Consider the following 27,781-nt stretch of genomic DNA (forward strand, 5'->3'; position numbering starts at 1 on the left):
GCAACAAACTCATGTGAAACAGGTGGAAGCAGCCCAAATACAGGATGAAAAGGACCATGCCTGCCCTCAGGAGAACCTGAAGTTTTAGCCTTGAAAAGTAACCAAACTGTAAAAAAAATCATGTCAAATTTATTTGTTCACTCAGATTGTAGGAGTTACATGATCAGGAAACTCAAGCTAACTTATGCCACTTAAAAATCTGGCCCTAGAAATTTTAAAACAAAACATGTTGCTTATTTTAATCTCGGGGTGGGGGTGGTGGGGGTGTTTGTTTGTTTATTTATTTAATTATCTGCTGCAATAATATTTGCTGTCTGTTCTGACAGAAAGCCATCCATTGGGTAACTTTGCTGAAAATGAATCTGAATCCCCTTGTCCTAAAGAATTCACAGTCAGGATGGTTTTCTGGTGAAACTGGAGCATGTAGACATACCCTCAGGAGCAGAAAATAAATGCTGATAAAGACTAAGGAAAAGCCAGAACCACACACAGACTGACTTACCCAGAGCAAAGAGCTGAGTGTTTTCAAGGCTGAAGGCAAACTTTAAGACAAAAACACAGAGAAATGAGACATAAATGGAAACAGGTTCTGAGAAGTGGCACATAGAGCAAATGCAAATGGGTGCTTGGAAATTTAGAAGACATGTAAGTGGCTCCAGCTTCCTTGGAGGGATGGGAAGTTTCTGGGAAACACCCCACAGAGCTCTTCTCCATCTCTTCTCAAGAGAAGACTGCTTGGAAAATTGTGTTAGAGGTTTGCTTTCCCTCCTGGTTTGCTGGAGAGAGACGTTATACCTGACTTTACTGGTCGCTTGAGGATAAAAAACTATGGCCAGTGCTGAAGACACTGTTTCCTTTAAATTGAATATGTCCAGAAACCCTTCTGACAGGCTTTCTAAGCACTCAAACACTAGGTGATGGGACGAAGAGAACTGAAAATGTGACTCTTGCTACACTTTTATTTCAGTCCTTCAAGGAAGAAGGCCACTTGCATCATGAAGGCATGTGCTTGATTAGTGTCTCTCTGGACTGAAGGCCCAGCCATGGGACAAGGCAGTGTTTACAGAAAACACAGGAGGCACGTTGGAGCAGGAAATACAAGGGTAAGTGAAACTACCCTTGAAAGAAAGAACTGGAGCTTTGCAGGCAGACTTTCGCTATTTAGAAACAAAGTTGTCATTATTTTGAGTCTTGTCTTATGAATGACGTGTATCCCAGCAATTTTCACAGTTGAGAGGCAACTTTTTATTTTCTTTTTTTTTTTCTTTTCTTTGTTCCCACCCCCCCGCCCCGCAAGCAGCATGCAGAGCTGATATTTTAGCCTTTCAGCAGGGATGCCCTTCTGGTGGCTTGCTCTCAACACTTCACACATCGACACTGCTGGGGTTGTGGGGGTCACAGCTGTGGCCGGGATCTCTGACTCAACAGGGCTAGAGACTTTCTACAGGTAGCACGAGTGTGATGAAAACCTTTAGGGATGCTGTTATACGGTGAAACAGCAGCAGAACTCAGCCCAACGCATCGCTCTTTGCTCAGCTGCTGTGTCCTCGCTGGCTCCCGGGAGCGCCTTTCCCCAGGAGAGGGCAGTGGAGCCCGCACACGCTCCCGCTCCCCTCCCGACAGCGGCGGGAGCATCCGTTCCCTCGGGTGTTCCGTGGGAAACTCATGGGGTGAATGGAAGCAGGACCACGGATTTTATATATATACTAGAAACCGTGTCCAGGAACATCCAGGAAATGTTCTACGTACTTAGTAACGAGAATAAGTTTTGAGCAAACAGGTTTGTTGTTGCTTTTATTTGACTGGAAGTTTTCTCTGTCACACATACTTGTTCACAGCCACACGAACTTAAACTAGTAGTTTTTTGATTCCACACGGGTTTATTTCATTCCTATAGCCCGAATTAGAAAAAGTTATTGACATTTAAATAACCCTTCAGAATGCTGCTACTGCTATCCTAAGCCAAGGACAATAAAGTTATTTACTTATTTCAAATTTACAGGCACTCATCCTAAGACAACAAGCAGCCTTGGCTGAAAACCACAGAGTGGTTTCAAGGTACTGTAATTAAGGGCAGACTGGGATGCCTTCTCTCTCCTTAACCATCCCCTTCCCTTAGCATGCCAGCAGTCAGCCAGATGTTTTCTGTAAGTTCATATTTACAGCAGGTTTCCCTGGCTGGATTCCAGGTTTTGGTGACTGGCCAGTGCAGACTAAGAGCCTATATCAGGCCTTTGAGGGGCAGGCAGGGCAGACTGAAGGGAAGTGGCTTTTGCCAGCAGCCTGGGAATCCAGCAGACACCCCTGGCCAAAACAGAAGGTGAAATAGTAAACAACCATTTCTTCCTGTGAGGACATGACAAATCTTTCCCTGGTGAAAAGGGGTAAATTTAGGAAACTGAAATTCAGCTTTGGAGAGAATATTTTCTCTTTTACATGAAACATTAAAAACTCACCAACCCCAGCATGAATCTAGCCCAGACTTAGGACAGACATTCTTTGCTGTTGTCAGGGTCATTCATCTCCAACCTGTAAACAACTCCCTGTTCCCAAAGGAGCTCCTACTCCCTAGGGCACCCGCTGAGCTAGGGCCACCTTAACCCTCCTGAAAGCAGCAGGATGCAGAGTGGAAGCTGCAGGGTGTATTTCCCATGCAGGCCTGTTAGCACAGGAGGTCGGGTGAGTTTTGCTGTGAAAGCATAGTAACCCCCTGGAGAGATGACTCAAATGTGTGATGCTAAGCTGGTTAAATGTGTTGCCAGCTCCACAGACGATAAGCTGCCTTTTCTTCCTCAGCCACTCTCAGCTCAGGTATGGAGGCAGAGATGATTTTATTTCTACAACTCCTGTCTCAGGTACTGGTGGTAGAGAATGACTGCAGGAAAATTACCCCCAGTGCAATTCCGGCTAGCAACTTGTTAAAAGAGTAAATACAGTAAATCCAAAGGGGCCTGGTTTCAAAGAAGTTGGGAGTAGGAGAGAAGTTCTGCCTTTCAGCTCTGAACCATCCTCAATCACTGCTATATCCACTAAGAGGTTATGCATATTCGAGGCTCTTGGTGTGATTGGGGATTTGGAAATTTGCACCAACAATCTGTCTGTCATATGAAGCCACGTGGTTTATACAAACTGGAGAAATCAGGAGGATATTTCTGCATGTAAGGGCCATTGATGTCAGTGTGAGCTGGACAGTCCAACCTTCAGAGTCTGCTGTAATCAGCCAAACGGGGATCAAGGGTACAAAGCACATGCAAAGCAATACAGCAAGGATATCTGAAAAGGGCCCAGAAACATTTGAGTTTCATCTGTCAACAACTTCCTGAAAACTGAGTATTAAGTATGCTTCCATCTTGCCCCACGCCAGATCCTGCTGCCATTGAGACAAAGCCCCCATTGAAAGATGTCGAGTGATTTGATTGTCCCTGGAAAGGCTGGAAATCAGACACAATTTATTCCATTCTTAAGAAACCTTTTAAAATTGACCAGCCAAGTCAACTATAGTAGTATTCCTCAGGTGAAGTTAAATTTTATTTGTGTCTGTCTTTCATTCAATCCTTTTCCATAGTGGAAGAACATTAAATTAGCCAAGTGAGTTCAAAGCTAGAGTTGATTCATGGGGGGATTAAGGTGAGGTATGGAACCTTGGTTCTCCTTTCTTCTGTGTGCATTATGATTTAATGTCATCAGCGGGCATATGGTATTTTGAATTAATACAAGATGATGTAGAATATCCATAAGCCCTAAATCTGAGATATCTGCAATGTTTTGCAGTAAGGAGGATACTGCACTTAGAGTTACTGATTCTCAAATTCATGTAAAGTAACTCACCCCACTGCACAACAGATTCCAATATTTTGTTCTTTCATAGTAGCGATTAGACCAATTATAGCTCAGCTGTAACGGAAAGGTACAATACAATTGCTCCTACTTCTCAGTCAAATTTCCCAGAACCTGTCTCTCTGTCACACTTCTAAATTTTACTTTTAAATTGAGATGGTTTTTAAAATGAAAATATCTAGAATCCCACTGAAAGCTTGCTTTCAACTAAATCTCGTATGTCAAACTGTATTGGCTGTACATTAAGTGCTAGAGAGGACTGGTAACAAAAATTTATGTTAAAAACCACTGTTACATATTTACTAATTACTGTGCATATTTCCCTGATCACAGCAAATATCTAGCTTTCTGCCTACTATTCCTCTGCAAATGCCCCTAAAACCTTTACTTTTCCAGGGATGCTGCTGTCTAGTCTGGACTCTATAGTGCCTGGACAAGTAATGAACCTGGAGCATCACCAAAGGCCGTGACCTGGAGGAACTGAAAGAGCCTTTCTCAGCTGGGGTGTGAGACGTGGCATGGATAAAGAGGGTCCTGAGAAACACACTGACAGTGCTTGGGAGTCAAGGCAGAAGGTAAGTCTATACACCATAGGGATGCCCGAGCACACCCCACTTCTATGGCACAGGCTGTAATGTATTAGACCTGTAAATATTGGTATCTGCAGTTAAAAATGAAAGGGAAGAGTTTTTAGCCTTCCTATGTATTCTCTGGCTTGCTGCTTTGGAACAGGAATGCACTGTCATAATATCTCTCATATGTTGCCATGTCTTGCTGCTGCTTGGGTTGTCAATGGGTTGTTTTTTTCACTGCAGACTATTGAAAAGGGGCCTCGCATGCTACAGACCATATGTGAGAGTTGCTTTCCTAAATGCAGTAATAAACAGCCATGAGATGAAATATCCCCAAGTAATGAGATTAGTGACACGGGATACAGCTTTCAAAAATAATTACATCTGACACCCTCATCAGCAAGAAGATGTAGGGGCTGCAAGCTCTAAGCTTGGGAACAGCATATGAAAGATTGGCTTCTCCTGGGAAGGGAGGCACAAGGGAGGTTATTTTTAGTACTTTGGAGGAAAAAAAGAAAAAGCCAGAATTTAAGCTCTCTTTGGTTTGATACCCTCGTTATGGAGGAGATCATGGAGAAATAAAGCAAAAGCGGCAATGGAAATGTTACTGAGCATGGGAACTGTGGGAGCACGAGGCTGACCTGAGCAAAGCGGGAGTAGTAGGGTCAATACGGAACGAGGTGGGGGGGGCACTCCTATCCCCCCGCCACCCCTCCCCGTCCCGTCCTCGCTCGTGCCCGCCGATACAATAACAACCCAGCGACGGCGGAGCAGGCGGTTCCGTTTTCGCGACGGTATATATAGATCAGACACTTTCCAAAACAAGCAGCGCCGCCGAGTCTCTCTGTTCGGCGGCTCTTTCCACGCGTAATTCAGAAAAAAAAAATTATTTTTTAAAATTACTTTTTCTTTGACAAAGGAGAAGCTCTATTCCGTGAATGTGGCTGTTTCCTGACCCGCCGCCGGTTTGCGGTTACAGGCTGCTGAGAAAGTGAGCGGGGTCTGGCGGGGCGGCCCCGGGACCTCCTCTGCTTTTCCGAACCTTTTAAAATTTTCCGGAACAAGCCCTAAAAGGGCAGGCGGGGCGGGGCCGGATCCTCGCCTTTTTAGGACAAGGGCCCCGCCACCGGAATACCCCCCTGGGCGGCGCGGCGGGCGGTGGCGGGGGCCGAGCGGGGCCGGGGCGGGTCGGGGCCGCCCCCGCGGGGCGCGGAGGGTGCGCAGGGAGGGGGGGTCGGGGCGGGCGCGGGCCGGCGGGTCCCGCACGCGGGCGCCCACGTGACCGCCGGGCCCCGTTCCTCAGTCCTTATATGGGCAGTGACGTCCCGGGCATTCAGGGGGCCCCCATAAATAGTTACCGCCAGACTTGTCCTCCAGCGCGAGCTGCGGCGGGAGCGCGGCGCTCCCGGGGCACCGCGGGCACCGCACCGCCGCGACGGGGCGGCCGCCCGCCCGCACATGCCGCGCCGGCTCCCCGCGGTCCCCCCGCGCTGGTAGTGGGAGGCAGGGGGAAGCGCCCCCTCCTCTCCCTCCCCTCCCCACCCCGAGTGCCCACCGCCGGCCGGGAGCGCCGCTCCCCCGGCCCCCCCGCTGCCCCCATGATGACCGCCAAGGCGGTAGACAAGATCCCGGTGACCCTCGGTGGCTTCGTGCACCAGCTCCCCGAGGGCATTTACCCGGCGGATGACATCTCCGCCGCGCTGCCAACTTCGGTCGCGATCTTCCCCAATGCCGACCTGGCAGGGCCGTTCGACCAGATGAGCGGTGTGGCAGGAGGTAAGCGGAGCCCTCGCAGGTGAGGGCCGGGCCGCCCGCGGAGAGCGGCGGGGCGGCGGAGACTCGGGGCGGCGGGCGGGGGTCGGACTGGGACGGGGCGCCGGGACCCTGTCCGGGGCTCTCCCACCGCCCGGCCGGGTCCCCGCCGCCCCTTCGCGGCAGCCCTACCTCCGCACCCAGCTCGGGGGGGAAAGTTGCAGTCGGCTCGGAGCCCCCCGGCATCCGGAGCGCAACATGTGGGCGCCGCAGCCCCGCGCTGGGCCGGGGCGGGCGGTGGCTGGGACCGGTGCCGGTCGTCCGGCGGGTGGCGGCGCGGAGGGCTGACCTGCTCCTTGCCCCCCCAGACGGCATGATCAACGTGGACATGGGCGACAAGCGGGCCCTGGACCTGCCCTACGGTGGCGGCTTCGCCCCCAATGCTCCGGCTTCCCGCAATCAGACCTTCACCTACATGGGCAAATTCTCCATCGACCCGCAGTACCCTGGCGCCGGTTGCTACCCCGAGGGCATCATCAACATCGTGAGCGCGGGGATCCTGCAGGGGGTCAGCACGCCCTCCTCCGCCGCCTCCTCCGCCGCCACCTCCGCCTCCTCCGCCGCCTCCTCGGCCACCGCCGCCTCCGCCACCTCCCCCAACCCGCTGGCCGGGGCCCTCGGCTGCACCATGGCACAGGGCCAGCCAGCCGACCTGGAGCATCTCTACTCGCCTCCGCCGCCGCCCTACTCGGGCTGCGGTGACCTGTACCCACAAGACCCCTCCTCGGCTTTCCTGCCCGCCGCCGGCGGCGGGGCACTGCCTTTTCCCCCGCCGCCCTCCTACCCCTCACCGAAAGCGGCGGCGGCCGACGGCGGGCTCTTCACCATGATCCCCGAGTACGGCAGCTTCTTCCCGCCGCCCCAGTGCCAGAGGGAGCTCCACGCCGGTCCCGACCGCAAGCCCTTCCCCTGCCCTCTCGACTCGCTCCGCGTCCCGCCGCCCCTCACGCCGCTTTCCACCATCCGCAACTTCACGATGGGGGCGCCCCCGGCGGGCGCCGCCCCCGGCAGCGCTCCCGGCAGCGGCGGGGGCGAGGGTGCGGGCGCCCGGCTGCCCGCCGGCGCCTACAGCCCGCACCACCTGCCGCTGCGGCCCATTCTGCGGCCCCGCAAGTACCCCAACCGGCCCAGCAAGACGCCGGTCCACGAGCGGCCCTACCCGTGCCCCGCCGAGGGCTGCGACCGCCGCTTCTCCCGCTCCGACGAGCTCACCCGGCACATCCGCATCCACACGGGCCACAAGCCCTTCCAGTGCCGTATCTGCATGCGGAACTTCAGCCGCAGCGACCACCTCACCACCCACATCCGCACGCACACCGGCGAGAAACCCTTCGCCTGCGACTTCTGCGGCAGGAAGTTCGCCCGCTCCGACGAAAGGAAGCGGCACACGAAGATTCACCTGCGCCAGAAGGAACGAAAAGGAGCCGCCGCCGCCGGCGGGTGCCCTCAACCCGGCGGCGGGAGCGGTACCGCCGCCCTGGCCCCCTGCACGGCGCGGACGCGGACGCCCTGACGGCGCGGGACGCGCAGGACCCAGCGCGGAGCCGCCGCCGAGCGCGGCGGGCGCGGAGCGGAGCGGGGCCCGGCGGGGCGCGACGAGCACCTGGCGGCGCCGCGGGGCTCCCCCGGGCCGGGGCGGGCCGGAGCGGGCCGGAGCGGCGGGTGTACATAGGGGCTGCGGCGGGAGGATGGATGCATGCAGTGCCGTCGTGGTGAGGTGTCCTTGGTGCCTTGTGTGGTGTAGAGCCCGGTCCCCTGTCTGCATGTGGGGGGTGCCTTACCGATCCGCTCCGACGACAGCGGCGACACCGAGACCGGAAAGTTTTTCCCTCCCTGGTTTTAGTATGGCTGTACATTTCTGCCTATTAATATTGGGATTTTTTTTTTTTTAGAGACTATATTTTTGTACGCACTGGTTTGGGGTTTTGGTTTTGTTTTTCTTTTGGTGACTTAAAAGTGTTCCGTTTGTAGTAGGACTTGGGACAGGATGTAAATACTCGGGCTGGGACCGGCGCCCGTGGTCGGCCGGCCCCCAGTGCGCCGCAGGTAACACGAATAATGCACAACCACTAACGGGGGCTGGAAGGAGAGGGAGGGTATCTTTATCTTTCTGGCCACTCTGTAAATAAACTTTTCGACAGTAGGGTAGGTGCTTACAAAGTTTATAAAAGAATACAAATAAATCTCTTAATTATGCTAAATTGACATCTTTATTTCCGTAGGTTCCCTGGCCTGACCCAGGGAGGGGTTTCCCCGCTCGTCCCCGATGCGCGCCGGGTCCCGGCGGCGAAGGGCTGCGGGACAGCCCGGCCGGGGTCCGATGGGCGCACCGCACCGCCCCGCAAAGCCTCGGCGTGGAAAACCTGCGGCCTCGGCCCTAGCGTACAAACACTCGCTTTTGGGCGCGGGAATTTCCCTCGGAGACGAGAGACGGGATAATATTAACCAGGGAGCGGGGTGGGTTTTTTTTGACTCATTCTGTTTTGTTCCGCGGTTGCGATCCGCCCCAGGCAACCTCCGCGAGTGGGCTCCGGAACAGTGAGTACCGCCGCCCCGACGGCCGCCGCTCGGGGGAAGCGGCTCCCGGCGGCGCGGGGCTGCGCGGGCGGAGCCGCGCCCGCGCTCGGGGTCTCCGCAGCGGCCCGGGGCGGCGGCGCTCACCCCCGCGGCACAGCCGGATTGTTTTTGCTGAACCCACATGGCCGCAATATCGTGCCTTTTTTTTTCTTGTAAACTTATTTTGGTTAATGTTTTTTTAAATGCTATCCCGGCCTCTGCCCAACCTCGGATCCTGCCATCGGTGCAGGGCCGTAAGCGCCCCGCGGGCTTGTCCCTCTGCCACGCAGATCCCTGGTGCGGCCCGCACTGCAGAAGTGAGCTGTGCTGGATGGACATCACTAACGCCACAGCCCAGCACAGCAGGGCGAAGGGATTAAGCCCTTTCTTGGTGGTTCCCAGCCTCCGCTTGCCGAGGTGTTAGGTCCCATAGTGCTAAGGCCCAGCAGCACCTGCCTTTTTTGTTTGACAGAAATTCCTGCTTCCCATTTTCTGGAATTCATGCTGGCTTTTGGGGCAGCTGCTCTTCCGTGGGAGCTGAAGTGACATAACCTGGTTCTGAATCAAGACAGCTTTTGAAGTTGGACACGGACCAGCCTGTGCAGGGGAAGCTGTGCTCACTGCCCCGCCATCCACCTAAGCAGCACAAGTAAACCTTCACGTCCTTGTTTGCAGTTTTGCCACCTATCCCCACATGGTCCTGGCCCCCAAGAGACCACAGCCTGCTGCTGGAGGGATGTCATACAGAAGCTCCAGCCTCCTTAACTGCTGAGCTTCTGCAGGTACCGCCACAGTGTTGGATAACCCCAGCTCGGTCACAGCCAGAGCATCTTGAGCAAAATTGTTATCTCAGCCACCCAGACACACAATCCAAGGCTTCCCCTGCACTGTCCAAACTACTGTCTCCAGCTATGCTAAAATGATATAAACAACACTGAAATTGTAAAGAGGTGAACTAAGGAAACTGCTGGTGACTAGTGTACGGCTACAAGAGCACCTCACATGGCACAGTATCAATGGTCCTACACTCCAGCGTGTGCCTTACATTGAGGGCCAGCTTCAAAAGCAGCAATAGTGTATGTGCCTGGATTTGCCTGCAGGATCTGGGCTGAGAATCCAGTGCTAAGCATTGCCTCCCAAGGAAAAGCCGGTCCCACTGTTCGGACTGTCAGGCAAAAGAAACTAGAGCTCAGTACCATGCTTGGCTCAAGGCTGTCATACTTGTGAAAGAAAGTAATGACCGGTCACCAGTGAGATAGCCTGTATTTATTCTACAATTCAGCAATAACAGTTATTTTGCTGTTGTGAAAACACAATAACCAGACTGCAGAGAGAAGGAAAGGCATTACAGACCTCAACCTTCCACTTACAGATATCCAGAACATAGGAAGTAAGTTTCAATTAGTGAGTAAGCAAGAAGTTACACAAAGAGGCTTTTTAAAAAAATGCATCTCAGGTTTTCTTTGCTATTTTTCCAGCTTTAAATACTTTGATACTAACACCTAAATTAAAAATAATGAAAAAAAAGAAAAAAAAAGGTTTTGCCATGGTTAACAGCACTCTGTGGTGTGACCATGCTGTCCTCTTCAGAAAGATGCATTAAATACTGTCCCACTGAACATCTTGACTAGGTTTTACACATGGAGGAAAAAAATAAAAAACTCAGCAGAAAGACCTAAGGGGAGGATAGAGCAGATAGGATAAAAAATGCTCACTGATGCAGTTTGTTTTTCCAGTACAGCTGTTTGCATGCACCATGCTATCTTCTTTGTGGACTTCTGAAAAAGGGTAACTGTCTTCGTTAGGCTTGGAGAGAGGTAGAAACAGGCTGTAACACAGGGAGGCATTGCCTTATAATTAATGACTACTTTTGATCAAGAATTGTTAAACATTAACTAATGCTAAGCTGCAGGGGAATTCCAAGAAAAACAGGTAAACCAGCTGCAGAAATATCAGACACCTTTAAGTGCTCAAAAAGAATAAATGGAAATTGCCTGAAATAATTTCTACCAATTTTTCCTTGCAAAAGAATTAATCCATGCATGCATAATGCTGACTTGTATATTACATTCATTCTTTCACAGGCCAGGAAAAAAAAAGAAGCAATGCCATATCAAAATCATTTAAAAATTCACACATACAAGCCACTGTACAGGAAAAACAAGTCTGCTTTTACAAATACACAGAAAAGTAAAGCCAGCTGTGAAATGATTTCTGGAGCAGGCTGGTACATAACTTAGGAGGTTGCTAAGTCGTGTTTTCTTACTCAAATTCTCAGTCAGGACTAAGATGGCCAAGGCTGCCCTGGCCTGGGTTCGTGGTATGAAGTGTGCATTAGAATGAACAGGCACAAGACCAGTTCCTGCAGCACAGATGGGGTGCTTCACCTGTAGAAAAACTCTCTTCTGTGTTAGAAAGATTGCATCCCCTGCTGTGGACAAACTGCATATCCAGACTGCTTCCATCATAGCAAGGCAAAAGTCATGGTGTCTCTTCTACTCTAGGTTTATTTAAAAGCCTTATGAAAAAGTAGTCTTTATAAATAGTATAAAGAAGGAAACTGCAAGGCTTCAAAAGCCCAAAGCGTTCAACATATAAAAACACAGACCACGCTTTTAAGAGAAGACATCAGGTCAAATCTTATCAGTACCTAGGGTATGCGCTGCCACATACTGAGGGTTTACAAATACACCGTGTTTCTAGAATAGCTTCCACAACAGTGGATAGTTGGTTTTTCTCTTATGATGCCCAGTTTCTGTCACCTTCTGCTGCATTAGAGGTTCCAAGCGAGGTTAATCAGCAGCTGTCTCCCTCTTGCTAAAGGAAGTATGCATAGATGCACTCAGTAATTCTCAGTTGCAATGGTGAGATCTTGTATATGACACTTTTAAAGAACTGTTGAAAAGTAACTCTGAACCTGACAGTGTCCATTTGGAGCAGTAGTTTCCTTAACTCCAGCCCTGGGGGTTGATCACTGGCATTTACTGGAGGAGCATGTCCTGGCTCAGGAGTTGCTCTGGATTTGTTATTTACTAGTGGGGTACAGCTCTTCTTGAGTCGCTCTGGAGATAGTCCCCAAAGGCTGTAGCCAGACCAACCCCACTTCCCAAACTCAGTGGGTACAGTCCCCTGGTCCTGTGGTGCCAGCTGGCTCAAGCAGTGGAAGCCCCACTGGGAAAAGCTGGGGCGCCCTGTGACAAGTCTTATTGCATTTACTCTCTCTTTGGAGCCTGAGCCTCCCTCCCTGATGCGTGGCCCTAGCTATTTAGACAGGATGCTGGAATCCGACCCTTCAGCTGAGCAGCTTAATCATGCTGCTCCCGCACATCGGCCCCAAGGGCATAAACACATTCTGGCGCTTTATTTCCCCGACTCACGAAGCCCGCGATCAGAGGAAGGCTCTGACCCACGGCGCTCCCGCGAAGCTCCAGCAAGCACGGGACACCGCGTCCCCGCGGTGCTGCTGTCCGGCGGGCTCGGGGGGGCGGCCGGCCGCGGGGCGGCAGGTTCCCCTCTCGGCGGGGTGAGCGCACATCGTCCCTAGCGGCCGCCGCCCGGCACGGACCGCCGGCGGCGACTCAGAGGCAGACGCGAGGCCCAGGGTAGGGCTCGCCCCCGCACCAGAAGTCGGCGGCCTGCGGGGTCTCCATCAGCCACACCTCCCGCGGCAGCGCGGGCGGCTCCGCGCCCGCCGGCGGCCCTTCCAGCAGCCGGTAGTAGTGGCAGTCCCGGCCGTGCTGGGGGTCGTAGGGCGGCGCCAGGATGTCGAGAAAGGCGGCAGGCCCGTCCACAGCGTCGATTTGGTGGAGGTTGTCGGTGTGCGGCGAGAGCAGGCAGGGCGGCGAGGCGGGCGTGTACTGCTGGCGGGAGCGGAAAAGGGCGCGCAGGCACGGCCCGCCGCCAGCGGCGGGGGGCGGCGGGGCGGCGGCCGCCCCGGCGGGCAGCGTGTCCATGCAGGCGATGCGCAGCGTGCCGTACAGCACCTTCAGCATGCCATTCATGCCCGGGTGGTCGTGCAGCGGGATGCAGGCGCCGCTTCGCAGCAGAAACACGCCCATGCTGAAGTTCTCCGTCTCGCAGATGTGCATGTAGCTGACGGGAGGCACCACGCCGGCCCACGGCGGACCCCCTCCAGGCGCCGCCGCCGCGGCCGACGGCCCCCGCGGCGCCAAGTGCAAGTCCTCGGCGCGCACCTCGTCCAGCAGCTGCTGCAGGCGGTGCAGGTTCTCCCCGAAGGCTGGGCCCGCCGGGCTGCGAAAGGTGATGCGCGCCTGCCGCGCCACCCGCTGGATCAGGGAGGCCATGTTGTCCCGGGGCATGGCGGCAACGGCCCGGCCTGGCCGCGGCGGGCGGGGCTCGACTCCGCTTCCGCCACCGCCCCCCGGCCCGCCGCGCAGCCGCGCCGCCGCCGGGCACCACGGGGCTCGTAGTCCGGGCTGGGCCCCCGCTGGGGAGCGCGGAGGAAGGAGGAGGAGGAGGGCAGCAGAGGTGAGGGGGCGCGAAGGGCCGCGGGGCCGGCCGGCTCCCAGAGCTTGTGGCGGCTGCCATTGAGCGCTGAGGGGAGACGGGTGTGAGGGGAGACGGGCCGGCGGGAGCGGCCGCTGAGGGGTCCCGCTCCCCGGGGCTCTGGCACTGCTGTCCGGGGGCTGCGCTGGGGCCGGGGAAGCCATGGCAGTAAGTTGCCCATGCCACCTGTTTCCTCCCCACCACTGTGGGGGGCTGAGGAAGCACAGGAGCAACTTGTTACTTGGCTTGTAGTTAAACCGTGTAAAACTGAGCAAGGTAGTGCAAGTGCGGTGTCCTGGACGTATGGCAACTGCCTACAGACAATTCATCTTTTATCACTAACTGCTTGATATAAACACGCCATTTGGTTAAACTTATCAGATTTGAGTTTTGTCGCACTGCCTCTCTCATTTCAGCATTGGGTCGAGGTCGTGCTGTGCGGCACGTACTGTCCTTCATGCATCTCCTTATGGTCACTTCTGAGTGTGATTGTGTCTGAATTCGTTGTCTTTAACCACAGGTAAACACCGACGAGCACACAGAGTTCCAGATGCCGATCCTCAGAGAGTCCATGTGTAACAGAAAGGATGGATAATCTTTTGGCTCAGCTCCAGCCTGGTGGAGCCTGCATGTGGTTGTTTCAGGCTAATGTACAAAAAGGGTCCTGCATTTATTCTGCCAGGTGGTTATTTAATTTGTATATTTGTAGCAACGACCCTATTACCTTCTTTCTAATTGGGGTGGCTGTACATAGGAGATCATGCCTAAAAATTCTTGCTTTTAAGTCAGAAGTTAACCTGATAGTCCTGGGATTTTTTTAGGGTTAGGGTCTGGTCACAGAAATATACAGACTCATTCGATCTTGAGTTCAATTACTTGCATGGGTGTGCAGCATTTAAGTACCACGGTAGGTCTAGGTTCTGAGAAACAGCTGAATGATATTATGTAATCAATTATGACTCCAGGGGCTGCAGCCTGCCAGGGTAAAATTTTTCATTTTAAAACCAGGTAAACCAATGTATTTTCTTGATTAAAGGCAAACTGAAGTTGTAAGATATGCATTAAGCTTAAGTAAGATACACATGGCTTCACAGTATTCTTACACATTATCATAGAATGGTTTATGTTGGAGGGGACCTTAAAGATCATCTGATTTTTGGAACATAGCACCATCGGCAGGGATGCCACCTGCTAGATCAGGTTGCTCAGGACCCCATTAAACCAGGCTTTGAACACTGCCAGGGATGGGGCATCCACAGGATCTCTGGGCAACCTGTTAAGTGTCTCACCACCCTCACGTGAATGATAAATACTCTACATGAATCAGAAATACAAATGCTGTGATATGTGATGGCCCAGTAGAAGATGACATACTGATGCTGTAGACAAAGATGTGTCTTGGATCTTTTTTTCCAAAACGATTTCCTGTCCTCTATTCATAAATTTGGTGCACAGAATGCAAATTTAGGTCATGGCATAGTTGCATCTCTCTCCACAGAGAAGGATGTTCATTTGACTTGCTGCTTTCAAGTTCCACCTGAAGCTGCAGAGCACTGCAATCTTCAGCTGTTTGTTAAGTGCTGAGTGATTTGCCTGTGCCAGCATTGGGAGCACAGGGTGAAGATGGGGTGTGTATTTCTGTACCTGGCAGGAACAGGTCTGTGTGGCAGGATGCTTGGCATGAGGGGGCATTATTCCATGTGGAGAGGGAGATTCTTTATAGGTCTGTGAGCCTACCTGCATGGGAATGAACTGCTGAGGATGCTCATCGCTGTTGCATTGGGTGGTACCTGTCATTTTGTCAGAAGCAGAGGGATTGGAAGGCTCCACTTTCAGTGTGCTCTTCTGTTCAGCCCCATTCACAGGGGCAGGCAGTTTAATTGTGAAGATGTGCACTGGAATTTTTGGCAGTACCGTTATCAGTGATAATGATAAATTCTTTATTGGCCACTTATTTGTGTCCTGCCCCAACTATTGCACTTTGCTTGCAAGTGAGTGCTGGAATACTCATTTTTGGACACATTGGTTCTTTTTCTATGCATCACAAAAATCAGATCTTTTGTGGAAACAAATGCTTGGTATTTGTTGGACATTGTGTGCTTGGAATAACTTGCAGTTGAAGGACAGATCAACAAGGAAAAGCAGGATCCTGAGTCTGAACTCAGCTTGTTCTTGCCTTGCTGAGTGGTATTAGGTGAGTTACTTGACCCTTTCACTACTTATCGCTCAGTAAACCATGAATCATAAGTTCCACGTATAAGGATGTTAATTAAGACTTTAAGAACATCTTTATGTGGACAATCCTGGTGCCACGTTAAGCTGGTGATGAGGTTTGTATTTTGTGTAATTGATCACCTTACAATTGCCAATGTTTTTAACTGCTGTATTGATTGCCATTTCTAACAGATAAAGATAAAAATATATTCATGTTCCAGTTAAATCCTGTATCACACCCACATTTTTTCAGTGCAGTGATAGTCAAATAAACCCACAAAACAACCTCATCAGAAAAGCAAACTGTCCAGCCAACTAGCAATTAAATTGACATGTTTTTTCTTCTGAAAAAACATGTCTGAGGCCATATTCTTAACTGGCCTCTACTATCTTGAGCATATGTGAGAAAAAAAATCATGGTGTAGTTGCTTGGCCAGCTTTGGAACTTCATTGCGTTGGTCATGCAATGACCAAAGTTCAGCTGGAGGTTTTATGATATAACCAGTGAGCAGGAGGTCAGGTTCAGGTTATGGTTTTGGTCTCCTTCTGTGTTTGTTTTGTTTCTCCACAGACTGGAAGAGAACGAGAAGTGTCACCGCTGTTTTCTCCTGCCCAACCCCGCTACTTTCAGTCTCCTCCCCTTTCTACCTGGACTCCAAACTGTGAACAACTTTTTGCTTCTTTGTTACTGTTACATATTACAGCTTGTGAAAAACCCTGATTAATTCTAGCTTTCATTTAGGGGTTGTTCCCTGTATCCTCCCAATTTCTTTTGAGGAGTTAGAATTCCCTATAGCCGTCAAATAAAACCATCAGTAGTGGATGAAAATGTCAGCTGCTTGTGTAGCAAGTTAGTGGTTACCTGTTGCTAAATGTTTTACAAGAGTCAGAGTTTGGACAGGCAGTACAGAAACCATCCTCTGTTATAATGTCGCCAACAGTTGCAGATGTGTACTTACATAGGACAAAACCCAAGAATCTGTCAAAGAGCATCTTTTTTGCACTTTTCCTGCCACTGGATCTTCAAAGGTGTTTTTTGTTTTGTTGTTTTGTTTTAATAGCTGCCACCAGTCAAGAAGCTAGATAGGAATGCTAGCCAAACGTGACTCAGATGAGAACAAGACTAAAAAGAGAGAAGACAAACAACATGTCTGTAATTTTTGCTGGCTCTCCAGTAAAGGCTTATGTAAAAGAAAGTTGGTTATCAATTATTCATCAGAGAATTTATATATCAGTAGAAACACAGGGGAGTGCTAGATATAACTGCACTGAAATCAAAAGGGGAATTAGGTTCATGTATATACCAAACATCAAGCAGATCTATGCAACATTAAGACTCCCACCCACCTTTACCACTTCTTTACTGAGATGCATCCTGCATTCCATTAACTGCTGGAGAGAGTCCAGAGGAGGCGACCAAGATGATGAGAGGGACAGAGCAACTCTCCTGCAAAGAAAGGCTGAGAGAATTGGGTTTGTTCAGTCTGGACAATGGATGGCTTAGGGGTGACCTAATTGTGACCTTCCAGTACCTGAAGAGAGGCTGCAAGAGGGATAGAGATGGACTTTTCACTGAGGCTTGTAGTGACAGGACAAGGGGTAATGGGTTCAGTTTGAAAGAGAGTAGATTTAGAGTAGACATTACAAAAAACATGTTTACTGTGGATGTGTTGAGGCCCTGCACAGGCTGCCCTGGGAGGTTGCCCTGAGTGGCTGCCCCATCCCTGGAGGTATTCAAGGCCAGGCTGAACTGGGCTCTGAGCATCCTGGTGTAGTGCAAGGTGTCTCTGCCTATGGCAGGGAAGTTGGAACTAGATGTAAATGATCTTTAAGGTCAGTCCCTACCTAGGAAATTCTATGGTTCTATGAACCACATAATCACCTCTTGCTGACTCTTCCTGTGTTGTAGCTCCTCAGTTAAATGCACTGTTTCTATGTAAAACACATCATTAATGGGTTTTATTGACAGTTTGCTATGGAACAGCCTAGAGCAGGAGTTGAAGTGACTCAGAGTAGGAAAGGCTGTGCAACATGCAACTCCCTGTGCATGAATTTGCAGGAATAATGAGCCTTATTCTGATCATCTGAGTTCAGCTCCACCAACTTCATGCTTTCCACTGGTGTGAATCAGGTCTGTGCTGGTGTGTCTGGTGCTGCCTGGGTTAGCCTGTGGTGATGGGTGCTGTGAGTTAGCCATGGCCATACTCCTTCTGAACTCACTGACTGTCTAGGGCCAGCCCTGGGTGTGGGGAGGAGGGGAGCTGCTCCCTCACAGGGAAAGCCCTGTGTCTCTGTGCATGTCTGTTCTCTCATTATCACTGACCTCAGTGCCATATTTACTTTTACCTGCTGTGTGATAGGTGCAGTAAAAGAGCACTTTTGTCCTAGGCTAGGGTGTGATTCCACTCTCTCAGAGCCCAAGAATTGGCAGTAGGTAGCAGGAGGTTGGTCACTAACTCTCAAGTCTCAGAGGGTGCCAACTGTGGGACTGCCAGTGCTTGTGCTATGCTGAGTAGTGGTCACACACCAACTCTGGAACAGCCTTGCTAGCAAGGTCTGCAGTAATCTGTGTCAGTGGCTTAAAGAGTTACTGCTGTGCCACTGAGTCACACTTGCTCATTCACAGCCTTCCTTCACTGCCAAAAATGCATCTGCACAGAGTATCTTGATGGTAAGCCTTTGTTTCTCGTAATCACAAGTGAGGACTGGGTGTAGTTGTCACACAGGTCAAGCCATAGTAACTTAATTGCCTTTGGTTATACATGTAACACATTATTGTAAGAATAATTTTTCAGCAAGAGAGAGAACTACCTAATTTCTTAATGACTTGGGATCAAGTTTATCCCAGTGGGGATCTATATAGGGCTAATCAGCAATGACAAATTTAAGAAGGAAAGAAAAGCCAAAAATATTTTTCAGTTTTAAATAAATAATAGATATATTTTTTTCATGGAAAGACTTAGTGTTCAGCAGCAAAAGAGGTTAATGGTAAAACTTAGTGGGTAAGGTATTTAGTGGGATAGAAATTTCTTCCAGTGTGTTTGGGGTTTGTAAGGTTTAGGTTAATTGGTAAATCAAATAAAATAATTCTCTCTCCTGTAGGTAAATGATCTGTGTTAGACTCCATGCCTCTGTGAGGAGGAAGGAAATTTTATTCAAGTGTTGAAGCAGATGAAGTGGACTGAGGGAAGCAGAAGAAAAAGGCCAAGAGCTGCAGAACTGTTACAGCCACCCATGCATAGCACTGATCTCTCTTTGAGAGAGCAGCCAGTGTCTGTCTGCTTCCAAATCAAAGAACATAAATTAGAAATCATTGGCAATTAGTAGAGAAAAATATCAAGGAAAAAGAGAAGGAAGAGATGCTAGTGTGGGTGAAATGGCAGTGAATGAGGTCAGGGGGTTGTTCCAGAGAGGCAGTGTGAAGAGGTGAGTTGGTGTGGTGCAGGGAACACAGCAAGGAAGGAACAGGGAAGTTTGATTCTATGACATACAACTGTTAAAGGGGACATACAAAGGCCTTTGGAAGATCAGTACAGTGTGTAGGCTGGGTTTCGAAGTGTGGATTGAAATGATGATATAAAAATTTTAATTTCTTTAAAAATTAAGATAACAGTGGTGTGTTTGAGGACAAAGTGACAAGTCACAAGTTTGGAAATGACACATCATTGCCAGAACCATGAACATGACCTTTGCTGGTTGTGGTTTAATGCTCAGAGTATTTATGTGACCACATGCCCTTTTTAGGGTGGAATAATATACCTGTCAGTAACATGCCACTTTTGCATGTGTATAATTTGGGATGATGGTGGATCCATCACAAAGTTGTCAAGGTATAATGGCAAGCTAGTTCAGATATTAAATATCTTTATTTTACTTTTGCATTTCACAGCGTGGTAACAGAAATGGGGTAGATTTTTCTTGGAAAATTAGAATGAATTCCAGCAGAAACTGATGCAGAAACTCCACTTTTTTCTGAAAACTAGCTTCTACTATTTCCCATAGAAGGATCAGGGCCTAACAAGCCATACATCCTTCTTACTGTTGGTTTGGTTTTTTTTTTTAATCTTCAGAAAAACAAATTCTCCATGTCTCTGTGTTAAAATGATTGGAAATTAAACTTAGGGGGATCTAGCATGTGATTACTTTTTTTAGACAGGATTTTCTTCATAGCTGGATTGGACTGAGTTTTTTTTCCCTCACAAACCAGATGGTAAGTGATTCAGTACTTTTAGCAGTAGAAAAATGATTAGTTTTCTTTCCTCAGTAGTTGGTGTGAATGTACTTTTCTTTATCTATTTACATATTACATAAACACATTTTTCCAGCATTTCTGTACATAGGTTACAGTCCTGATCCTGCAGAGAGCCTTGCACACAGGAGTTGACTTGGCTCATGTAGAACTATTTGCATGGAACTCATGACAGTGTTGTAACTGTATTTGTATCTTTATTTGTGTACTTAAATTTACAGCACTGTATGAGGATGCCAACACAATTTTAAGTCCACTAAACAATTGCGTAACTTTGCACATATTGCTTTCTTTTCACCTAACAAAGTCTCTGATCTCTTCTGCTGTGTTCCTGTTGTAGGCTGTAGGTCCTTGTGGCTTTTGAGTTCTGCTAAAAGCTTTGTTCTTATTATACAGTGTAAGTTCTTCCTGGTGTGCAGGGGGAGTGAGGTCCTCATTCATGTAACCTTTTGTGCTTGTACTAGTGCTTCTCCCTTTGGAAGGGATTGCAGTAACAGTGGCAAATATTTGGGACAATATGAAAAAAATCACATGAGTACTTGATTTATCAAGGTTATCTGCATCTATATTTGTTGGTGTATACATAATGCTAAATAGAACATATGTGTAACCCATATATGCTGTGTCAGCATCCGGTGTTCGAGGCAGAAGGCTCTGCAGCTGTTACTAGACTGACACTCTAGGCAGATACTGTATTACAGTATCCAGTCACTCATTCCCTGTACAAGAAGGTGCAAGTAAAGTTGTCCAAGCAGCCTGACTGATGTCCTTTCCAAGCAGTTAAGAGCTGTTATGTAAATTTGCTGTGCTTTTACCCTAGCTTTACCTGGGAATTAAAATGTTGAATACATAGTCTCTTACTGCTGCTTTTTGAGATGATAATACTCTATTTCAAAAACAGTGACCATGTTCTCTGTTTACAAATCTGGCTGTGCACACTTGGAACACAATTATCAGATTCTCTTCTTGGTTCCTGCCTCATGTAGGTACGCTCTGGTTGAGTCACTGGGGGATTGTGCACAGAGGAGCTGGCTTGCCCCTTGCCTTGTTTTCCAGGCTTACCAGAGAGCTAAAACCCACTTATTAGCATTTTTTCTTGAAAAATGTGACAACCTTCTGCTTCCATGTATTCTAATAGGGAAAAAAAGACATGTGAATTAGCATCAGAGATACTGTGCTGTGACATGTCAAGTTTTTCCCTTCAATTAAATTATTCAGTGGAAGGGTGTCAGAAGGAGCTCCTTGAAACTAGCACTATTTATTTGGCATGGATCAGTAGTCAAGCTGGGATGATTCAGTGTGCCTTGTATTTGTGAAATAAGTTACTTTTCCCTTTATGCAAGGGGAAGTATTTGGGGGAGTTTGCCTCTCAGGCTGTGTGCTCACACAAGGCTGCAGAAAACTGTGTCTGCAGGGCACATAGTCCTGCAGGATGGTGCTGCATGGGGTGCTGTGTGCCTCCAGTCTGAGGCCAGACTGCCTGATGGGAAGAACAAGAGCTTGTTCCGCCACAGCTCTGTGTGTATTGCATACCAAGGGTTGTACCTTCATTAACCTCATCATGGTCACAAATGCTCACATTTCTTATACGTGGGAATTGCTTTATTACATTACCAGAAAGAAATAGAAGCACAAAGCAATGGTTATGCACTTCCAAACACTGTGTCTGTAGAAAAGCAGAGCAGTGACTCCTAACCCAGCGATTGTGGGCATGCAGAGCAGTGCAATAAAGATTTCTGTTCTCTCAGGCTGGCTGTGCATGCTCTTGTGCTCATTGTAATTGACTGACTAGCAGCAGCATTCTTGTGCACTTGTCCTGGTGCCCACTGGCACCCAGCTGCCCATCCCTCACTGGCCAGGTGTTACACCATGGCTGTGGCATGTATAGCTAGCAGAGAGGGTCCAGGGGGTTAAACCAGGGTGATCTATCAGTCAGGAAGAATGAGCAAAATTTGCCCTCAGTGTGGAGGGCACTGAAGAAACAGTGTTGGAGACCAGTTATCTGTTGACTCCTTGGGTTGCCGGGAGTAAATACTGTGGAGAAAATTTGGCTCAAAGCTTTGAGGACCAAGTAATTGATGTAAGCCCTGGGTTACATAGGACGTAAGCATGCTTTTATAAGAACTGGAAATACTGAGGAGAGTTTCTTCTGGTTTCGGTTCATAATAGGGAACGTTGTGTACAGTTTGTTTGCTTGATTGGTTCATTTTATTGTGTGTAAATACACTGTAGAAAGAAATTTGCCTTTTGTTCAGTGGTACTCAGCTAGTGTGCTTCTGGTAAATCCAGTGAATTAAGGGAATAAGTAATGTGCTCTGGTCTGTCACTGAAACAAAGTCCATTTAAAACTGAGGCCACGAGGGCTATGGTGAGGCTGCAGAACATTTAGAAGCAGTGAGCAGAACTGGTGGCCTGTGCCACAGAACAGAAACCTTCAGGTCACATGTGCCACAGGCACACAACTCAGTGGTGATGTGAGCTGCCTCAGTGAAAAAGGGGTGGTGCTCTCCCATGTATGGTAAGAAAGTCTGGCTCCACTGATCTTAATGAAAATGATGAGGTTTTTTGCACTGGGACAAATGAGAGCAGAATCTGGCCAGCTGTTAATAGCTTTTTGTATTGGAGGCTGAAATAAAGTGGCTGTGTATGCAAATAATTGTGTAAGCGTGACTTCTGAATGACTCCTAAAAGAAGAATTCAATATTTAATTGTTGGAAATACAAACTGTTTGGCACAAATCTCCTGGTTTGGCTGAGCTATACTTGACCTGTGACAGAGAGAGCAAAGGTGATTTAAAGTCCTGGGATCCCAAGGGGCCAGTGTGTAATGGAACTCAAGTCAGAGTCAGTGTGTTGACTGCTTTGTAATTACAGATGCTTATTTTGTGTACAAAACCAGTTGATTCATTATCTTTTATTTCCATTATCTCATCTCAATCTTTATGTGTGAATCTGAGCTATTTGAGTTCAAGGGAATGGCATATAGCTAGAATTAAAATAAAGGGGCTTGATAACAAAAAGTCAGTTGTTCTGATATAAAGATGTTCTGATGTAACCAAAATGATAAAATTGGTTAAATCTATCTGCAGAAACAAAACTTTGTGAGAAGTCTAAAAAGTTCAAAATAACCTTTCTTCTACTCCATGACCTGCATTTCTTGCAGTATTTTGACCCATGCCTTGGAACAGGGATAGTTTAGCTCTTAGAATATAAGAGACAATTACAATCAGCCATGATGCTGTAGTTTAACACTCTGTAACTCTTCAGCTGAGCTTCAGGAACCAGCTAAACTCTCTGCTCTTTATGCAGAAGTCATGTGCTGAAGATGGCTTAAGCCATCTTCATTTTGTTAAATTCTTAACCTGTGGTAATCTTACCATAAATTATCAGCTGTCCTTATGCCTAGAAGTGTGGCCAACCCATTTGAAACTGGAAAGCAGAGAATGTTTTTCCTGGAGCCAAGATCTGTAAGTGCTTTCAGCTTTCAAAGAGCCTCCAGTATTTGATAAAGTAAGTTTTACTTGCACAAGCTAAATATTGCCGCTTCTAAGTACAAGTCTTAATGATGTGGAGAGACGTAAAATTTTATTGGGATACAAATGTGAGCCCAGAGTTGATGGGGTATATTTGAAAATAGGTCCTGGCAGAAGTTACACTGGCTGAGAATCAGGTGCTCACACTCATTCCAGTTGACATCAGTGGAAGATGCACACATGAAGTGAAAGTACTGTGTGGCCTTTAAGCTTCTGGTCCTGTGGTACATGAGGTTTTATAATACACAGAAGAAAGGAAACGTTCACTTTTCCAGGTAACTGTTACAGAAGGGGTGTCTGATCTATTTCAGTCTCCTCTGTCTGGGGAATGTCTCCATGACTTTAGTGAAGTGCTGTGCATGCCCAACAAGGAGGCTTTTTGGATGGAATTTTTAATGCAGGACTCATTAACTGATGATAGTGGATAATTTTGAAAGAGATGAGTACAGCACTTGCTGCTCACTTAGATCATAGAAATAACTCGAGGGAATATGTTCACCAAACTGGGTTGTTCTCTAAAATGCTTGCTAACAGGTTACTTATGCTTCTGTATGCCAAAAGCAGTAGCTTTTTCTCCCAACCAAACAGAAAATTAGATGTATTCTTTTTTAATTGTATGAGGAGTAAATGTGAAAATTGTTTGGGTTACGTGGATGTTATGTAAGGGTCACCGGTGGAAAATCAGGCCCAATGCTTTGTGTGTTTGTCTAAAGCAAGTGGCATTTCCATTTTGTTTTTCAAGACCCCTGAGGTCTTGCCTGCAACTGTATCAAGAATATAGTCACTCATTCTCCACCATACAGAAAAATCACTCAGTCAAGTTTCCTGTTGGTGTGTGTGTCCTCCCTTTGGCTATTTGTTATTTTAGATGCAGCTCTGTGGGGCAGGAACTGTCGGTCAGTGCACCAGAGCCTGTGGGCTCTGCTGAAATAAAGAGAGCAGCTTTCCTTCCACTCTGCTGCTTCATGTAACTGAGGGCTGAGCTGGAGGGCTGGTGGTTTGCTTTTCTAGGTGAACCCAGGGAAGCAGATGGATTGCATGAGGAGTCCTGCATCGCTCTGGCTGGCTCCGAGTGTGGCTGGATACATCAGAAATCCCAGAGCTTCTCAGCTCTCAGCCCTGTCTGTGTGTCCTACAGCACCAGTCTCCAGGGAACTGAGGTTACTAGATTGGAGGATATATACTGAGTTGCATAAAAAAGTCCCAGTCCCCAGGAGTTTAGGAGTGATAGCAGAATAAATACTTATTACTTGCTTTCATGTTACATGGCATGGGACTTGCTCTTCCTTGCAGATGACTTCTCCAGTGCTGTTTGGATGTGCCTGCTGCTCCTAAAGCCTTGATTTGACAGCAGCCTCTGGCATGCTGTGGGCCACCAGATCTGCATAGCAACAGACCCGCCAGTCTTCCTGCGGAGAGTTAAAGGAATTTTGGAGAAAATAAGTGAGTCAAAAATTTGCCATTCTCTTCTGTGGCAATTCCCTGGATTCAAAGTGTCCCTCGTCTCTGGCAGAGGTGGGCAGCAGGCTGGGGAGGAAAGCAACACAAGTTTTATTGTCTTAATGCTTGGGGCTGCTGATGTCTGTCAGGTGCTTTAAGTGTAGGTTTTTGAGAGAAGGTGAGGGAGAAGCATCACTGTTAAGTCAGCTGGAGGGATAGTACTTTGACCTCTTGGTACATAGAGCAGGCTGAGGAGAAGGAATAAGATTAAAAGAAAGAAAATCCTCTTAATCTGGGTGATGCCAGCCTGTCATTGTCAGTTCCGTAGTTATGTAGCTGCAAGCCTCCTGCTGCCTGCTGTGCAAGGAGCAGATCATTAATTAAAAGACGTGGCAGAGTGCAGCATGCTTAGGGCTTTGAGGTGCTGACAAGCTAATATCGCCGAGCACAACTGCAGAGAGCATGTCCAACACGAGGTACGGTTCTACGAACTAAAAAATCTGTTCCCCATGTGTCATCCTTGAAGACATGTAGCATACATGCTGAAACCTAAAACTTCCTTGCTCTGTGCCTCCCTAGCAGTCTCATATGTGTATCCAGCTTCTCCTTAGTGTGATCCACAAGGTAAGAATCTGTGTAACACAGGGGTTGGAAGAACTTTGGGGTTCCCTAGGCCACCTGGCTGTGCACCAGTCCTTTGCCTTTTGACCTAAGAAGTACTGGAGCACCTGGATAATGATGCTGGGCATGGCAAAGGGTAGAAGCAGGTGTACTGCTAAGGTGTATAAATGCCTGGCAAGACTGAGTGCCTTTTCTGAGATGCAGAGATGTGGGTCAGAGAGCGTGGGACTGAGTTAGGTAAGAGAATGTGAGAACACGCTCACTATATGGCTGCTAAACAAGGAGCAGGAAAGGATTTAACTGGTTTTGGCTTGAGGGATTAAGCAAGAAGTGATGGATCAGATAGAAAAGAATCTGGTTAGACTGTGGTATAATTTGTACAATACTCTCAGCATGCAGTTTATGCCAGATCAGATTGTAAATGTTCAATAGTGTTTACAAGCATCTGATCATCACTTCCCAGACAATTTTCCTCCTCTCATTTGTCATACACACTTGCAGATTTAATACTTTTATTTTGGAAAATACAACACTTCACTGTCCTGTGAAACAATGCATTTCTTCTGCCATTCTCATGAAGATGTGATGCAATGATACCACTTCCTACTGAGGGAGTGGTGAATCATTTTGTTGGTGTTCACAAATCTCTTATTTGCCAATAGTTTCTGCACCGGTCTTAATACAATTTTCAAAAGCAAAATCATAATGTCAGGGACTTTTTAAAAAAACTTTTTGTTAAAAAGACAATCCTGCTATCATTTGTTGCATACCATACTGAACCCAAGCTCTCAGCATGCTGCTGAAATGCTCTCCCAAATATATTTGTGTAGTTTAAGTTATTGACACTTATCCAGTCAATTCCTCTCCAGTAGTGGGAAACATGCTCACAACACGGTGTGAGACAGAGGGCACGTATTTGTTGCATAGGCTCAGGTGGGTGGTCTGATAATTAAAGTTTAAAGCTCTCCTGTGGATCTGGTAACCTCTTGCATGGGAGCAGAAGCACTCTGAGCTGTCATGGCTGGGTGTGCGAAGGCTCTTCTACTAGTTGGGAGCCTCTGATATTTTATTGTCTGCCTGGGAGGTGTGACTGGTTGTTCATCTCCATCAGTTTTGCGCCTCAAGTGGTGTGAAGAAGGTGGAAATCAGGAGTAAGCAGGTCCCTCAGAACTGTGTTGTCCTGGGAAGAAGAGATGGCAGAAGAATGCTGTGGAAGACATGGCAGAAGAAGGCTGTGAGGTTGTAGTGAGGCAATGTTCCTTTGACGTCTTGTGCACTGGTAAAGGTTTTTTCCTGGGGAAGAAGGAGTTGTTTGTGATGTGAATATGATCCTGTGAAGGTAAGGGCACTTATTCTTTATTAGTTTTTTTATTACTAGGTTTATTCTTGGCCAAACCTGAAGCTCCTTGAGTTGTCTTTAAGACAGCACTAATCTTCTGGCAACTGCAGAGTCAGGTTTTTGCAGGAGAAGCACAAAAGTGCCTTTGGGCATTTCCTTGTTTGCTGGGCCAGGCATCCCTCGGTCCCACAGATCCCGCCTGTTTCTCCAAGCGCGCACGCAGCGTGCTCCAGCAAAGCCCGCTGCTGCCCTCGGAGGGCGTTTCCTTGTTATTTGTACTGCCCCTCGCGCCTTTCCTTTTTTCTCTGATACATCGCACATTGCCAGCTGGTATTTGTAACATGTTCCGTAGAATTCTAAAATGAAACTTCTTTGGAGGAGGTCAGCACGCTGTGCGGGACACATCCTGTGTGTGGGCTGCATCTGACAGATTCCTGTCGCTGTTATCCAACAGGCCTGTCAGAAACGACAGCACCTGCCCATGGACTGCCCTAACACAGCAATACCAGCCAAAGCAAGAAGTGTTAATAGTATTGTTTGCCCCTGTGTGCTCGTATTTGTAGTCTCTTCACAGTAGGAGAGAGACAGTGTAAATATCTGGATGGATAGTTACTTGTTTTGGAATAATGATACCAGGCACCATTCAGTTCTGAGCAGTCAATGTACAATTATTGCAGTAGGAAACAGCACAAAAGGTTGCTTAAGAATTTTTCAGTTATCCGTGACTTTGCTACCCACAGACAGGTAAAGAGGTAACCTACCTAAAAGTTTTGTCATTCTGGAAATAGTGCCAAAGATCAGATCTTCCTGATCCATTGCTGAGAAGATCTGTTCTCACACTTATGCCTACATGCTAGAGATTTTTCTGTTACATTTCTTTTTTGTGATGGATGAAATCACTTTTTTATATGATTATATAAGGTCGTTTGACTCCTGCCTGTGTTGAAGCAGTTAGTGCATTTGACATGTTATTAGCACTCTACAGCAGTGCCCAATAGGGGTTCTCAAAACAGCCATTGCTTCACCCTCTCTCTATGCTTGACTGCATTCCAAGCCACTTAATTTTCCATGTGGTCCACTGTTAGCCTCCCATTACAAATTAT

The 27,781-nt window shown here is 48.3% G+C and overlaps 2 protein-coding genes and 1 long non-coding RNA gene across 3 annotated transcripts; 2 read left to right on the top strand and 1 right to left on the bottom strand.

Moving 5' to 3' along the window:
- The first annotated feature begins 343 nt into the window (after positions 1-343).
- On the top strand, positions 344-5,549 carry LOC115485535 (uncharacterized). Its single transcript, XR_003946309.2, has 3 exons — positions 344-1,103; positions 2,003-2,058; positions 4,234-5,549. It is a non-coding gene; the product is annotated as an uncharacterized LOC115485535 (long non-coding RNA).
- Positions 5,550-5,910: 361 nt separating this feature from the next.
- Positions 5,911-8,422, top strand: EGR2 (early growth response 2). The gene is made up of 2 exons (XM_030240958.2): positions 5,911-6,185; positions 6,530-8,422. The coding sequence occupies exons 1-2, from the start codon at positions 6,008-6,010 to the stop codon at positions 7,732-7,734; spliced, it is 1,383 nt and encodes a 460-aa protein (XP_030096818.2). The 5' UTR covers positions 5,911-6,007; the 3' UTR covers positions 7,735-8,422.
- A 1,606-nt stretch (positions 8,423-10,028) lies between these two features.
- Positions 10,029-13,241, bottom strand: ADO (2-aminoethanethiol dioxygenase). The gene has a single exon (XM_050976593.1). The coding sequence runs from the start codon at positions 13,094-13,096 to the stop codon at positions 12,356-12,358; it is 741 nt and encodes a 246-aa protein (XP_050832550.1). The 5' UTR covers positions 13,097-13,241; the 3' UTR covers positions 10,029-12,355.
- Positions 13,242-27,781: the final 14,540 nt, after the last annotated feature.

This window comes from Serinus canaria, chromosome 6 (genome assembly GCF_022539315.1).
Source record: "Serinus canaria isolate serCan28SL12 chromosome 6, serCan2020, whole genome shotgun sequence".
NCBI lineage: Eukaryota > Metazoa > Chordata > Aves > Passeriformes > Fringillidae > Serinus > Serinus canaria.

Excerpts from the sequence above, each read along its gene's own strand:
- ADO (XM_050976593.1), bottom strand. The coding sequence starts at position 13,096 with ATGCCCCGGGACAACATGGCCTCCCTGATCCAGCGGGTGGCGCGGCAG.
- EGR2 (XM_030240958.2), top strand. The coding sequence starts at position 6,008 with ATGATGACCGCCAAGGCGGTAGACAAGATCCCGGTGACCCTCGGTGGC. Across the intron at positions 6,186-6,529 it reads GATGAGCGGTGTGGCAGGAG|ACGGCATGATCAACGTGGAC; the intron begins GTAAGCGGAGCC and ends TTGCCCCCCCAG.